Source organism: Colias eurytheme, chromosome 1 (genome assembly GCF_061535395.1).
Source record: "Colias eurytheme isolate Ceu_HAF_F1 chromosome 1, ilColEury1 Martin Lab GWU primary, whole genome shotgun sequence".
Classification (NCBI taxonomy): domain Eukaryota; kingdom Metazoa; phylum Arthropoda; class Insecta; order Lepidoptera; family Pieridae; genus Colias; species Colias eurytheme.
Window position 1 is genome coordinate 1,840,623 of NC_142980.1, and position 16,174 is coordinate 1,856,796.

The 16,174-nt window shown below is 33.3% G+C and overlaps 1 protein-coding gene across 2 annotated transcripts in view; it reads left to right on the forward strand.

Moving 5' to 3' along the window:
* msl-1 (male-specific lethal 1) overlaps positions 1 to 15,848 on the forward strand; it is a 29,082-nt gene extending 13,234 nt beyond the window's left edge. For both annotated transcript variants that reach the window (XM_090120221.1, XM_090120227.1), the window contains exons 8-11: positions 1,891 to 2,060; positions 3,055 to 3,179; positions 6,564 to 6,767; positions 12,907 to 15,848. In XM_090120221.1, the coding sequence (XP_089976347.1) occupies positions 1,891 to 2,060; positions 3,055 to 3,179; positions 6,564 to 6,767; positions 12,907 to 12,979 (572 nt within the window). In that variant the 3' untranslated portion in view covers positions 12,980 to 15,848. The remainder of the gene's footprint in view (positions 1 to 1,890; positions 2,061 to 3,054; positions 3,180 to 6,563; positions 6,768 to 12,906) is intronic.
* The last annotated feature ends 326 nt before the right edge of the window (positions 15,849 to 16,174 follow it).

Genomic DNA, 16,174 nt, shown 5'->3' on the forward strand with positions numbered 1-16,174 from the left:
CTTGTAGACGAATTGGTATCTTAGTTATCGTTGAAAGGAACAAAGAAAATCTTATATATAAAAATGAATCGCAAAATGTGTTGGTAAGCGCATAACTCGAGAACGGCTGAACCGATTTCGATAATTCTTTTTTTATTATATTCCTTGAAGTACGAGGATGGTTCTGATGGTGAAAACGTAAATATTATGTACCACGGGCGAAGCCGGGGTGGACCGCTAGTACTATATAAAAATTAGTCAACGATAATTTCTTTATATGAAATGCTTATGTTTGGATCGATAATATATTCATGTCACATTTTTAATATAGCGCCATCTGTTGGAATTCCTTAGAAGATGGTAGACTTAGATGTCACTCTAGCCTCATAACTTCATATCTCCAAACAAAAATCGTATTTTCCGCCAAAATTTTGCCGCCATTAAAATGTCAACTTCACTTTTGACACTTGACAGTTGGCGCCAAGACAGGACAACGTCTTTTGGGTCAGCTTGTTTTATGTTATAAAATGTAATGAAGTTCATTTCAGTCAGTAAATAAAAATTTAATATCTCAGATAAAACTCTTTGCTTCGATATTTTATACATTACAAAGCGAAAGTACGATAAGGTAAATTCAACATATGATTTTTTTGGTTTCTGTTACTGTCCAAATGCATAGTATTAGAGACAGGCTATGCCTACAAATAAAAGGGTAGGTATAGAACGTTTTAAAATTTTAATTAAGTTTTAATTAACTAATTAATTAAAATTAATAATTACACTCTATCTAAACTCTTTGTTATCGTGGTCTACGTGATAGCGAACATATTAAAAAAAATTGAGAATGCAAACATAAAAAATAACAAATATATACAACAAATACATTATTATCAGATACCTTGAGTGAAGGGACTGGCAGATTTTTTAAGCTTTCTGTTTCGAGTTTATAATCTCACATGCGACTATCAACTTTCTTGTGTGTGTGTACTGTGTGTGTATGTGTTCTTTGAGCGGATCTGTGTGTATCTCTAAGTATGTGTTTGTGCGAGTGTGTAATAGATAGGGTCTTCAATTCTAATATATTATTTATGAGAATCAGGAATGCTTATGTGAAAATATATTCAAGTGTCTTATTTTACTCACTTATCCTAAAGTTGATATGGTGCAAATGGTTGTTTGCTGCTCTTTATCCAAAACTTCAGAACTATTTTGATGACATTTGCTATGGATAAAAGTATGATCATGACCTGCTACCACGCGAGTTAAGCCACTGGTTAATATATAGCTTAAAGTATTACATGTATCTAGCTTATATGATGGAATTGCCTTCCTGCATATCGATAATGTAACATATGGAGTTGCAAGTAATTTTTGTAGATTATCATGTCACAGTCATAAGACACTGTGACAGTACTGTATTTTTTAATTTGCATTAACGTTAAAGTCACATATGGTTAATTTTGAGACAATTTTTATACCATTTATCTTTTTTCAATATATTATTTATAGTAGAATCTTCATCATGTTTAAATTTTTATTCAATTTTCTAAAAATTATTTTGCTTCTCGTAGATGATTAAACGAACTTATACTAGCACATATTATCCAAAGAATTTAAGCTTAATAATAGGATATAACAATGAGTTAGGAAATATATTTTTGTATGCAGCATTCTTTCAAACTCAAACTCAAACATTTATTTATTAAATTAGACTTCTTCTAGAAGTACAAACCTTCATTACTTTCATTACTTATAATAAAATATAATACATAATCCACCAGATGTATATGTATTTATGATATATGTATGTACGTATATATAACATTGACTAATTATGCAAAGGATAAAATTCACTTCCGACCTTGCACACATCCCAAAAACATATAAAAATCACAAAACCCCCTATTCCAGCGGTGCTCCGGGCCAAGATAATACAAGCGCCGCCGCCCGGCATCACCACAAATAAGCCGTACGACACTGTGATCGCCGACCCGGATATGACGTGGTACTTTGGGCTCGACCCGGACGTCAAGCTCGAGGACATTGATCACTTGGCTGGGTGTCCGGTGGACACGGTTGAGGTATTTGTAGGACATTTTAATAACTCAGGCCCCGGAATCACAGACACAATAGAAAATCTATTGTGTCGTGGACCGATCGGGCCGTTCGGGGCTCAATGGGTTAAGGGTGTTTCAGGGTTCAGTTTAATTTTCTAGGAAAAAAAGGACGTATTTCGATTGTACTAGGGATATAGCTTTGGATATAGGGTATGTATCCATTTTTCAGCCTACCAATGGTTAGAACTATTGGTTGGCTGTAAAATAGACACGCTTGAGATTTTTTTGTGGGCTCTTTTTGAAAAACTTTCGCAATTTTATAAGAGGTGATCTAGGATTGGGAATTTTTGAGTGTTATGTATACACATTATTACAGAATGTCATAGGCCATATTATTCTTCAATTTTTTTCTAGAATCGGCTATCTAATAAATAACTAACTGTGGAACCAAGTTAAAGCCCGCGAAATTAATAATAAATTGATTATGTTATTACTTACAGATATAGGTTTCTAAGAGTAGTTTTCAGTGGATTTGTTAACTACAAAAAAAACATCTTTATAATACTATATTTAATATTAATATTATAAAGCTGAAGAGTTTGTTTGTTTGTGTGTTTAAACGTGCTAATCTCGGGACCTACTGGTCCGCTTTGAAAAATTATTTCTGTATTATATAGCCCATTTATCGAGGAAGGCTTATAGGCTTTATATTATCATCTCGCTAAGACCGAACAGGAACAATGCGGGTAAAACCGCGGAGCACAGCTAGTATTTAAAAAAATTGGCTGTCTGTAAAGTCGGTTTACTGACGATAGTTGAACGTGACAACGTCCGATTGTGCTTCTTTGTCACTCATTCCGCACTCTCGCTTGCACTTTCAGCCTTTACATGGAACGCTTCAGAGCGAGGTAACGCCGCATGAGTCATGTTTTTTCGTGCGTGCAGCCGGCTCTATCGAATTATAAGACGTTGTCACGTCAAAAGTATCCACTACTAATACACCAAATATCTCACACAGGTACCGCAATGGCGCGAAAAGATCTTCCCAAGCTCGTACACACTAGAGGGCACAGAGAACATGAACGAGAAGGTGTTCGAGAAACGTCACTCGAAACTGGAGGCCGAGGAGCGCAGGCAACTGAGGTGATATGTGTTCTTGGAACTAAGAAATATATTTCTATTAAATATTAAATATTATATATTATAGGACATTATTACACAAATCGACCTAGTCCCACAGTAAGCTCAATTAAGGCTTGTGTTGTGGGTACTAGGCGACGATAAATATAATATTATAAATACATATATAGATAATAACACCCACACCCAAGAACAAATAATTGAGTTCATCACACAAATATTTGCCCTGACCGGGGATCGAACCCGGGACCGTCGGCTCAGTAGGCAGTTACTTTACCACTGCGCCAACCGCGTCGTCAAAATAGATAGAAAGAAAGACAGTAAAATTAGCGTTCTAACCATTGAGATATACATATGGAGACGACACCGCCTACTTATGTTCCGCTCAACATAAGCCATATGGCTTAACTGCACGCTCATTTTTTATTTGTTTTAAAGTGGAACGCATCAAATATGCCTTCGTGTGTGTTACGATATTACACAAATAATACGGAAAAGTGACTAACATAACTTTTCATGGGTAAGTACCTAACTAGATAATAATTTTTAAAACTTGGAGCAAAAAAATGGCGCACAGATTTTGTTCGTGGTGTCTCCTCCATACGTAGTAATATTATCTCAATGGTTTTAACATACGAACTCTTTAACGTTAGAACTCTTTGGGAGGATATTGAGTAGCTGAGGTGATATGTGTTCTTGGATGTATAGGGAATATAGGGAAAATATACTTCATAAATGATGAAGGAGGTAGTCTAAAAGGCGACTGGGTTCGATTCCCGGTTGGTTTACTTTAAGAAGTAGAGATTTTATGAAAGATTCGAAAAATAATAAAAAAGGCGGTGTCACGTGACTTTCTCTTTGAGATGAAAAGAAAAAAGGAAATAGAAAATTTGTTAAATAGTCCACATTGAGACTGGGTTCGATTCCTGGTGTTTTTTTTATTTGAGTAAAAGATATAATAATTTTAAAATAGGAAAAACAATTCTTTTAGGTTGTGATTGTCTATATTGGGGGGGACTGTGTTTGATTCCGGGATTTTTTGTTTATTTTAGTTTTGGAATAATGGAGATAGAGATTTTAAGAGTTTTATAGGAGGGGTTTTTTCTTTTATGTAGAGTAAATGGGTTAGAGTGGGTGTTTGGATTTTTTTATTAAAACTCTAACATCAAAATTAATAATTTGATGACAAAGTTGTGAATTCAAACACCATTAACAGCAGTAGAAGAGCATACGCATAAGCGAATGTAACTGTCTATTCCTTCCTTTAAGTTTACTTTTAAATGGAGCAAATGCTATAATGAAATGTGTATTTCTTTTAAACATCCATGTGTAGTATAAATGTTTAGAAGTGTTTTGTGAATACGTTTGGTGTTTTATCCGAAAATACTGGCCTGTAGTTTTAGCCACTTTCTTAAACTTGCTACGATTTATTTAATGAAGCAAGGCGACTGTATATTTAATTCTTACCGTAATAATATGTTATATGGAAATTGAAATAGCTTTCTTTAGTTATACAATAATGAATTAATATAGTAATTGATTTTTACTGTTACCTATTGAGTGAATAACCCAGTTTCTCTTGCATTTAGCAATAATATTTAGTAACTAGCTAGCCTATAGCCTTCTCGATAAATGGGCTATCTTACGTCGAAATAATTTTTCAAATCGGACCAGTAGTTCCTGAGATATCACTTAAGGGATAAAATGCAAAGCGTATTTACAAAACTTAAATGTTCGATGTTCATTTTACTTTAAGATGTCACATTCCCTTCATCCCAAAAAAATACGACTCTTCTCATCATTTTAGATATTGTCATATAGATCACAGTTCATTAGTATTGAGAATTGTGTATTTAAATGTTTATTATTTATGTGTTTTATTCCTATTGTTAGTTTAGAAACTTGTTCTGTGTATCCACATGCGTATTAACTACCAAATAAATAAATTTATAAAACGCAAAAAGAATATAAGAAAGCGGATGTAATAAATATGCCGTCGTTATCATAACTAATAGATTACCCAAATAATTAAAACATGCTGGTAATATAAGAAATTTAATAAGATTAATTCTTCATTGTTCAAAAATAGATGCGGTATCATAATAATTTTAATTTAAACATTTTAACGCTAGCGGCTAAACGTACATACAAGTACCCTCAATCACGTAATCATTGGTACCTATAATAATAAATTTGAAATGAATTTCCCTAGCAGCAAAAAATTGTAATCGCCCAATAATATTTAAAATGACTCTTGTATTTGATATGCACATTCATATAAATAATTACGCCTAAATTTAATTTATTCTTATCAAAAGTAAGAACCAATATTTTAAAGATTAGTAGTAGTAGAGTTAAATCGCTTGAGATCGCTTTTTATATACGATAAATCTCAAAATGCTACTTGAAGTTGACTCGGTTAATGGTTTTTCGAAGAAATCCAATGCTTCCGTAAAACAAATTGTAAATCATTATCCTAAATCCATACTAATATTATAAATGCGAAAGTAACTCTGTCTGTCTGTCCGTTACTCAATCACGTCTTAACTACTGAACCAATTTGCATGAAATTTGGTATAGAGATATTTTGATACCCGAGAAAGGACATAGAATAGGTTTTATCCTGGAAATCCTACGGGAACGGGTTTTTCCTTGAAAACGCGGGCGAAGCCGCGGGCAGAAAGCTAGTATCAAATAAAAAAGTGGTAGGTAAATTTTATTAAAGTTAGGTACTAACAAACAAACATACAAACATACAGGTGAAGCTAATAAAAAGCGTGTAAAAAGGTTCCCTCATAAAAGCCCCATACCATTTTAGATGGCATATGCGGAGTTACATCATGTACCTTATACCTTTAATCTTAAAAGTAGTTCTAAGTTGGCTTCTTGTTGAGTTAGATGTCACATGCATCGGAGATACATGTGTCATGTACCTTAAACAAGAAGAAAAGAAAGAAAATACATTTATTTGTACCGATGCACATTAATACATAAAAAATAAATAAAATTAACTTATAACTAGTTACAACGGCACAAAATGGATAATATCCACTCAGTGGTTTGAGAATCTAAGGATATATAAGACTCTTAGATTCTCCACTGATTTTCAGTGGACACCACATTGACATCCTGACAGTGGCAGTGTACATATATAAAAAATAAAAATAAAAGCAATAATATAATATATAAGAAATAATATAGTAGATAGGAAACATATATATATTATAAATAATTATTACTTACATAACAGACAATAATACATAACAAACAATAAATATCCTAAAAGTAGTTTAGACTCTTAGACGTGTACAATAATCATACTAACGAAATAGACTTAAGCGTTCCCAAAAGTTCCCAACACGCAGTAACGGGCGAATACGATTTTAGATGGCACATGCGCCGGATAAGGGAACAGCGTCACATGGAACGGTTAAGGCAACGGCACAGGGACGCGTGGTCCAGCTCGCCCGTGTCCGCGCCCTCCGTGTATACGGTGTGGCCTCGCCCGCAGAGGGACATGAGCGAACTGCAGATCGCTAAACACCTGCCCGTTGGCTCCTTTGGGGAGGACGTCCCGGACTTGCCGAGCGCGTAAGTCCCGCGGATGTCTGGGCACTAACGTTCCGGGATGAATCGGGCATCACTAGCCACGATACTGGTTACTGGCTAGCTATAAGCCCCCATTTTTAAAGTGAAAACTTCTTTAGCGGCGTTGGGTATAAAATCTTAAACTCGCGTCAGGACACGTGACCTGATCGAAAAAGCGTAAGACGGATACCATTCCAAAATATCAAACATGCTCAACGTTAATAATCAAGTTTTCACTTCTGCTGGCACTCCCGGAGTGCAACCCGTCTCTTTTATCGGGGTTAGGACGTTAGCTAGATATAGCCACGATATTATGCTACCACTTATCGTGGTACAACATTCGGTATTAACTACAGCTTGCTCTGGTGTGGGCATTAATGACCCGATTCCTGGACTGCTGGTCGAGACAAATGGCAGACGCGTATTGCGCGGATTTCAACAATCGTGTATGACTTGCCAATACGGATTTTTAACTGACAAAACTGCCTGCAAGACCGCCTTCACCGCATACTATCAAATCAGCGATGAACCAGTGTTGCAAGCGCACGAAAATATAAGTAATAGTACTGCAGAATGAGCGAGTTCCATACCGAACGGTTTATTTTGGAAATTCATGAGCGTTGTTGTGCGACTCGAAATGAGACAATCACAACCACAGACCCATAAAAAACTGGAAAGAATTATGTGCTTTGTTTATTCCTGTTTTTTTTTGATGTGTTGTCGGAATATTTCCCCGTCGAAATTCATTTTTGAAATGAAGTGCGTCACACTTCAAAACTGGCCTGAGCGGGTGCCGCGCTGCTGTTCTGATCTTTTAATGTGAAGGAATATGCTTCGGACGCGCTACTAACGCCCTAATGTGAAGACGCTCTAATAGGAGAGGTTGAAATTCAGCTACCGATTCCTGGTTATATATAAATTTAAGCATTTATACATGGAAGATTATATTCTTTTATCGTTTGTGTCATTTGTCTTGGTCATCAGGACAGGATAAGCAATTAAGCAAAGATGTGGTAAAAGTCGATGAGTTTATCCTTTCGTTTTGCTTTCGTTGAATCGAAAACGGAAAGTTTGTTCAGGAATAGTTAGTGCTCAGATATTCGTTATGTACTTTTATGTACATAGGTAGTCGAAAAGTAAAATTTCTTACAATAAGTTCTAAAGCCGGCAAACTAGATCCAGTATAATTTGAAGGTAAAGTACGAAATAATAATAAATAAATTAGAATTCTCGAGGAAAAGCTCGTTATCAATCGATTGATTCATTCTTCGGTCTACACGGTTCAAGGTAGTAAATTTAAATTAAGGGTGATTTGCGGCATGCTGAAATTTCTACTTAAAATATAAAGGTAATGAAATGTATTCAATATACAAAACACAGCGAAGAACTCCAGCGACATCTCATTTCCCGAATGAGAATTACGTATCCCTTCGTGGGCTTAAGAATATTTCAAATTGAATATTCTTTGAGAAATGTGGGTATGTATATAAAGAAGAAATAAACAAAGATAATATAATAAATGAAACCCTATCGCTTTTAATTTAGTTTAAGCATTAGATGAACGAAATATATATCGAATAACCTCATGAACAAAAATGAATAATAAACATTTATATTGTTTAATTATTCAACCCCTGTCTATCAAGTTACTAATAAGCTTCTAATAAAAGCTAAAAATAACATATTATGCATAAAACTTAACCTTACCGTATTTTTTGAATTCTAAACTCCCGCCATTTTACAAACGTCGTCTTGCGGCTTTCTTGTGGAGATTTCAAAAGACGTCCACAGATGTCGTTGAATTAAACGAGAAGTTTGTATGCGGTTAAATAGGGTTCGCCACAGTTCGTGCTTTAGGTAGGAACCTCTTTAATCAATTCCTAATTCCTTCTCATACGTATCTTTACCTTGTACTGCAACTAAAACCTGCTCTATGTGATGTGGAAAACTTGTAATTTGCTGTAAAATAACTGGTGCAGAAAAAATATAAAAACGAATAAAATCTCATTTTCTGTGTATTTCCATAGTGATTTGTTTATAAGTAAATACGTTCTCCATATCATATTAATTATACTGTGTACCTACATGAAATATTATGTTTCTCTATTTTGTTTGCATGAAACTAATTTTGAACCCATTTTCCGTGTGATGTGGAAAAATAAGTGTTTTCGCAATAAAAAATTAATGCCACAGATAATAATTGTGTAAAATACATATTTTTCTATATAAATGTATATTTTTTTAGAGGTAAATATGTTTTCTATGTCACACGAATAATATACTGTTTCCATGTTATATTTCATTATTTTTGTACTGCATGGAACTCGCTCGAATTTGTTTTTTGTTTGTGATATGGAAAATGAGTAAATTCGGGTAAAATTTAGTACTGTAGAAAAATCGAAAATTATTATTATTTTCTATGTATATTTTAAAGTAATAAACAACGAGCTGGACTCGTAAATGTTATGTTTCAAAAATGTAAAAGAATGGATTAAGTTGTTTTTGACTGCCTCCTTGGTATAGTGGTTGACACATGAGCGTAGAGCCGAGGGGTACTGGGCTCGATTCTCGGTGGAGACGACGGAAAAAAAATGTCTCGGTCTGGCAGGACACATAAGGGCACATACGTCACCTACTTGTCCCTAATAAAATCGAGCAGTGAAACAGATGTATAATGCATCTACCCCTTACCCCACTATGGGACATGAGACTTCACTTTAAGTTGTTTTTGAGTTATGATACAACCATTATTTTAAATATGTTCCAAAAATAGGGTTTGCAAGGAAATATGTTTCCCATATCACATAATAAATTGCATCTCTTTTACATAACACTACGCTTGATTGAATAAGTAATATATTTTGCATTATTTTCCTATATTTATGCATGTTACACCATTTTTGGTAAATTATTTCTCTCTATATTTTGTTTTTACTGTATATACCTGAATTGATGAGTAATTTCAAATGACTTTTCTTTTTTCTTTTTTAGAAATAATATATATTTTTAAGTTATGCGTAGTATTACTAAACTGTAAACCCGGCGCAGGCGCATGTGTTTGTAATCACAACTACTAACTATATTTATTATGCTATATATATAAAAGCTTCAGTAAGAAACAATTTACATTAATTTTAGTAAGCATTAAAAATACGTACTGTTTTAAATTGTTATCATAATATTATTATATAAGATATTACTAAAATAATAGACGGAAGTGAATTTTAGAAGATGAAGGTTAAAATATGTTAATATTGAAAATAAATATTTTGTATTGCATTTTCTTAACATAGGGAATGAGTTTATTTTGAAAATTTGTCTTAAATAATGTCTATTTATGTAAATAAATATATACATTTTACTTTTGTTGAATGCCAGATACAATTAAACTTGCCATACATTTTAGATTTTCTAACTTCATATTGTAGTATCACGGTTTCCCAAAATTTTATTATACTGCGATAATAAAATTTGGGTTCTGTAATAATACAATTGATTATTGCAGAGCCCAAAATCGTCGATTGGAACATCAAAAGTTCTATCAATATAAGCCAGTAGATTATAGCCAGGCACTCCTGGAAATAGCCGATCGTCTGTAAAGAGTCGTTTAAGATTAGTTGTTGAAGTTTTAGACGAAAATCGTGTAAGTATACTATTAAAATTTTGCATGATTCACTGGAAATATTCGTAATATACGTTGCAATGTTAATGTTGATTAAAATTATTGTTCTTTGTGTAACGACGGAATATGGCTTCGTCTCTGACAGTATGGTTGTAATTGGTGAATATTATATTATGTACTTAGTAGATCCGAATAATGTAGTATTTTAAGCAACATTCCTTTCGAAACTCATGCTCATAGAAGAAGGCTATCACATTTTTTTAAACAATGACCAAAGAAATAAAAATCTAATTATTTTGGATCACATTTCGTTTCACCAATCACCAGAGTGTAGTGTACAAAATATGTATTTAAATAATGAGATTCAATAAAAAAATATAAATATATAAAGATGAAATCGGTTCAATTATTTTCAAATGAAATTCATTTACGATTATAATATATTGCGGATATAAAATTACCGTAAAAAAAAAATAAGTGTTAGCACGTGGCATGTAACAAGTATCAAATTCTCAAGACACCACATATTGCATGTTGTTTCGCTTATTAAAAAATTACAGCCCGCACGAGTAAACTTGAGACCTGAGCCGATGACGTTATTTTCAATATAATATTGTAAGGTACCTTTCCAAAATAAATAAAATAATGAAGTGTAATTCAAACTAATATGAAATATACACACAATTTTCAAAGATAGAAAATGGATGAGTCCTCCTAGTTTACAAAAACCTGTGTCAGGAGGACCCGCTCTTCCTTAACTAAACTTTACAAATATAATACGTGTGCAGATGCATGTGTGCGAGTGAGTGAGTGAGTGTGCGTGCGTGTGCGATTGTGCGATTACAGTAAATACCAGTTTTACTTACTTTGGGTAGTAATATTTTTAAGGAGAAACTAATATATCGCATATGTTGCACTCCAGCCGAGTCTCAAGTTAACTCGTATGGGTTATAGATATGTAGTTCTTTATTTTAAGATTTTTTTCGATTCAAAAGTTTGTTATGTGTTTTGAAGATACAAAACACAAGGAGCAAATACGGGGCATAGTAATTACAACATTTAGAAATATGTAGAACTAAATGTTTAGAAATGTAATCGGTGCAATGTTAAATTATAGGCATTTTTTTGTTCAGTAGACTTCTACTTTTGTTAAATATACGATTTTCCAATCTTCTGTGAGGATGAAATTCTCAAAATTATTGATTTTGCTTTAAGTAGTCCCACAATTCAATAACGCATTAAGTACGGAATGTTGGATTCAAGGTAAGTAGTAGACAGTAGTTTAAATTTATAACAAGATCGGTACAGTATTATTAAAATAACTCCTAACAGATGCTGGCGTCTGATAATGGTACGTATAATGTAATTGCATGCATTTAGTTCGGATGTTGATGATCGAATATTTCATCTAAGACGGCTCAAAGGTAAGAATAAATTACAGTCAGCTAGGCATAAGCTGAACTTTGCATATGTGTGAGTGACCGCCAAAAGTACAGCCAGAAACCGCTACACGCGCCGCGCCTCAGGCCGCTACACAGAAAACTATAAACAGTTATAAGCCAATCAAAGGTAGAAGTAGAGAAGTCGCCTCCTTATGCGTCTTCTACCGCATTTATCATGGGGAGTACTCTGAAGAACTGTTTGAAACACTGCCTGCGGCTGAATTCCACCACCGTACAGCACGTCACAAGCTCAAATTCCATCCATACCATCTGGACAGCTGGCGATCAACAACAGTTCGCTTTAAAAGAAGCTTTTTGCTTCGTGCTACGGAAATTTGGAATGTGTTACGATTTGGGGACCTTTAAGAAAATAGCGTACACCTACCTTAAAGGCCGGCAACACACTCGCCATACCTCTGATATTGTGGGTGCAAGTGGGCGACGATGTTCACTTAACATCAGGTGACCCGTTTGCTCGTTTGCCTGCTATTAACATAAAAAAAAGTATGTTCCGCGCTCTTAGCCGTCATCTTATCTACAGTATCTATATTCACTCACACACATGCAAAGTTCATCTTGTGCCTCACTACTAAGTAGTAGTAAGTAGTGTTATCTCAAAATATGTTAGTTTTTAGTGCACTTCTAATTGTATTTTATTGATGTATTTGAAAACTTCTCTTTATTATTACGCTTTAAGTGTTCGTTATAGTGTTCGTTCGTTACTCATTAGGATTTAGTTATAAGGGGCCGTGCCATAAATATACATAATTTTGATCATTATTGATTATGAAGAAGGCAAAGGTAAACTTATTTTTTGAGTCTGTAATTTTGTAATTTAGAATAATATCTAATAATCAAATTGTTAAAGTGGTCACTAAGTTCATTCTTCTGCGCATGTAACTGTATATAAATGTTGCACACACCCTTTACCTAAACTGAATAACTGGCACGGCCTCTCAATATCAAAACTAGATCCCAGAAAATAATCAAAGGAAACAATTTTGCCTATATGTCATGCATGTCTTCATCTCGATTCACATGTATCAGACTGCGTCTAATTGTCACTATCTGTTTCCAGCCCCTTCAAGTTGCCGTGGGTGCGAACGTCTAAAGCACTAAAACGCTCCAAAAGATCTAAAACCCTGCATTAACCGTGAGAAAGAATACTGTCAAGACATCACAAGACATGGAACCGTTTTCGTTTCGCCATAAGTATGAAAAATAGAAGAAAAGTGGTTTTATGATGCGGGTAGTTTTCAAAAACAGTGTGATCAAACTACCTTCATTTGGCCAAGTGTGGAGATTTGATGACTTATTATGTGCAGTTTACGTTCTTGTGAATAAATAAGTGAAAAATGACTAATATTACGAATTTTCTCTGACCATGACAGTTTTAGTGTTAAAAGTGACAACCAGTGTTTGGGTTTTTAGGAAGCCCCAAAACAATATTCTACATAAGTGTAGTGTAGTTATTCACAAGAACGATTGTGGTGTTAGTTACGGTTTATTGACAGGGATATAGGATTTTTGAAGAACAATGTATTATTTTGTTTAAATATAAGCATCTAAAAAATAACATTTGAACGGAATTGAAAAAAACATCGGTCAAGGAACACTAAAATGATGTCATTAGCGCAATTTTAATCTCAGATTTTACTCGACGACCTAAACATCAAAATTTAAAGTCACAAAGCAATTTATGTAAATGCTCAGAACATCATACATGAAGGTCGTTCAAACATTTTAGGTGACATCTACTTTCAGATTGTCTAACTTATTGTTAAGGGTTGTTTCTGTAGGCGACATCCGTTTGTAGTAATTTTAACCAGTCTTCCTTAATATGTGTGTATTTCTCGATGTTGAATTACTCGATACACTTTAGGTAGTTGTGAATGATCTTTATAAATTACAAAACGATACGAACGTCAATCAATCTTAATATATATAAATCTCGTGTCACAATGTTTGTCCTCAATGGACTCCTAAACGACTTAATCGATTATAATAAAATTCGCACACCATGTGCAGTTCGATCCAACTTGAGAGATAGGATAGTTTAAATATGTAGGTACCACGGGCGAAGCCGGGGCGGACCGCTAGTTTCTTCATATAAAGGAAACATGACAACACAGAAGACATATTAAGTTAGTTCAAAACAACACACCTTAAAATATAATGACTGTAGAAACAACATTATCCATAGACTAATGAAATATTAAGGCACATTCTACACAGTCATATTTAAGCCAAATATTGACATTTTAACGAAAACAAAAAAACTGAAAAATACCCAATATTTTAAAGTATTAACTTAAATTATTGTATTTGATCTTAAATTATGTAGGTGTATTAAATAAATAATAAAATAAACCAATGCATTTAAATAATGAACTTGCAACTCTAGTCTTTTAAGGGACGTTGCGAGTAACAGTTTATTAGGATATAATTAATTTACTTAACACATATTAAGTAATGTAATCTTAACTTTAAGCACCTGAGAGTTAAATATCATTGGATTATGATTTGCAAATATACCATGAGCTTTTTTTTTATTCACACCTTCATAGTCTGTAAGTTTTATTGTGATGGAATTTGTTGTCTATATTTATTATCTCGGTTTGATTTGGTTTTTAAATCTTTTGACCTGATATTTTTCGCCCATAAAGATGCGTCTACACACAACAAATTGTACTAAACGAACATTCATTTTTGGTATTTAAAAAACATTCAAATGTGAACTTATTTTTCGTGTGGACGCAATTTAAAGGATTCATATTAATTTATTTATATGATAAATATAATGTTTTCGGCATGTATATCGATAGATTGTAGTCGTATTTAACAATTTTACTTCGTAATTTAAAGTTTATTATTGTAAATGGAATTTAAATTCTCCTATCTCTGTAAATAATGTACTGTATTGTGAGTTTAAGTTACATTATATGTTGAGGCGTAATTTAATGTTTTTTAGATGTTTTTTTTTATATATAATTTGCACGTAACATTATGTAAAGTTGATTTAGTTTTTTGGGGCATTAAAAACCCCGGTATGTGAAGTTTCAATAGATCACAGAGCGAAAGAATTTAACTTTGTGGAAAAACTAAACACACTTTGGACGTCCGAATAATTTATTACTCAAAAGAGCTAATTTTTGTGGTTTTTAATATTAATTTATATTCCGATACTTAAACTGTTACATTACTATTAGTAGGTATTCGTAGAAATTTTAGATTAAATACAGTTCAAATATTAGTCTTAGATGGTATATTCCTTAAGTGAAGGTAAATATTTCTTAACCATATAATAAATATGTATATCGTGTATTAAACTTTGCCTTTTAAATCCTTTAAAGGTCATGCTGCATGACATTATCCTGTAAAATATTGGTGAGAAACCGGAGTCAAAACGCTTCAATTCAAACCTATTGGGCCCTCTGAACAATGGGCAGCGTTGGCCCAATAAATGTTCGTCGATGCTTGCCGCCATTAAGGTGATAAACATCTACAATGACAGTCGATCATAGACATTTATGCCATCTACATTATCGTGATTGCCTCTACTCTTCCAACGCTGTCCATTTTTTAAAGGGTCCGATTCATATTTTAAATGAAATTCAAAACAAACCGTTTTAATTATTATGATTATTTATTTTTGCTCGCTCGTAATTAGGATATGATCTATTTAAACAGTCTAAGTATTGTCTAAACTCTAATCTATTAGTTGGTGTTTTTGGAATTGTATAACTCCATTTTTATAGATGTAAATATTTAATTTCGCTAAATTTTAAACTCATTGTTAAGTTCATTTGTTGCACTAACTGGTTATGTCAAGATCTCATTATTATTATTATTGGGGAAGCATAATATTAAGCATAATATTAAAGTTTTAATTTGTAAGTGTGTAAGTGTTTTGAATCCGCTAAAGCGGTGTTCATTTTGGACTTTCCCTTTGGTAGAACAACTAGCCTGAAGAAAGGTTATTTGTCACTTAAAAGTGGCGGCTGTAACTATGAATAAAGTTATGTATTGTCGAGCCAATTTAATAGGCAACATTTGACGTCTATCAATTTTATCTTCGAAGAGAGGTAACCTGCTTAAAAACATCGATTAAAGTGAATTAATCGATACGGATTTGAAACATTTGTCAATCGAATTTATTAATTTATGATGATTTTTATTCACAAGTAATCAATGCATTCGATTCTAGATGTCAAATTTCGATTTTTAGAGTAACGTCTCTGGTATTTAAAAAGAAAATAGGTTTATTGACACAAAATTGTAGTGACGTCAGTTCTTCAATTCAGAAATTGTATATTATGTTTAGAATGGTTTTATCAGTAAAATGA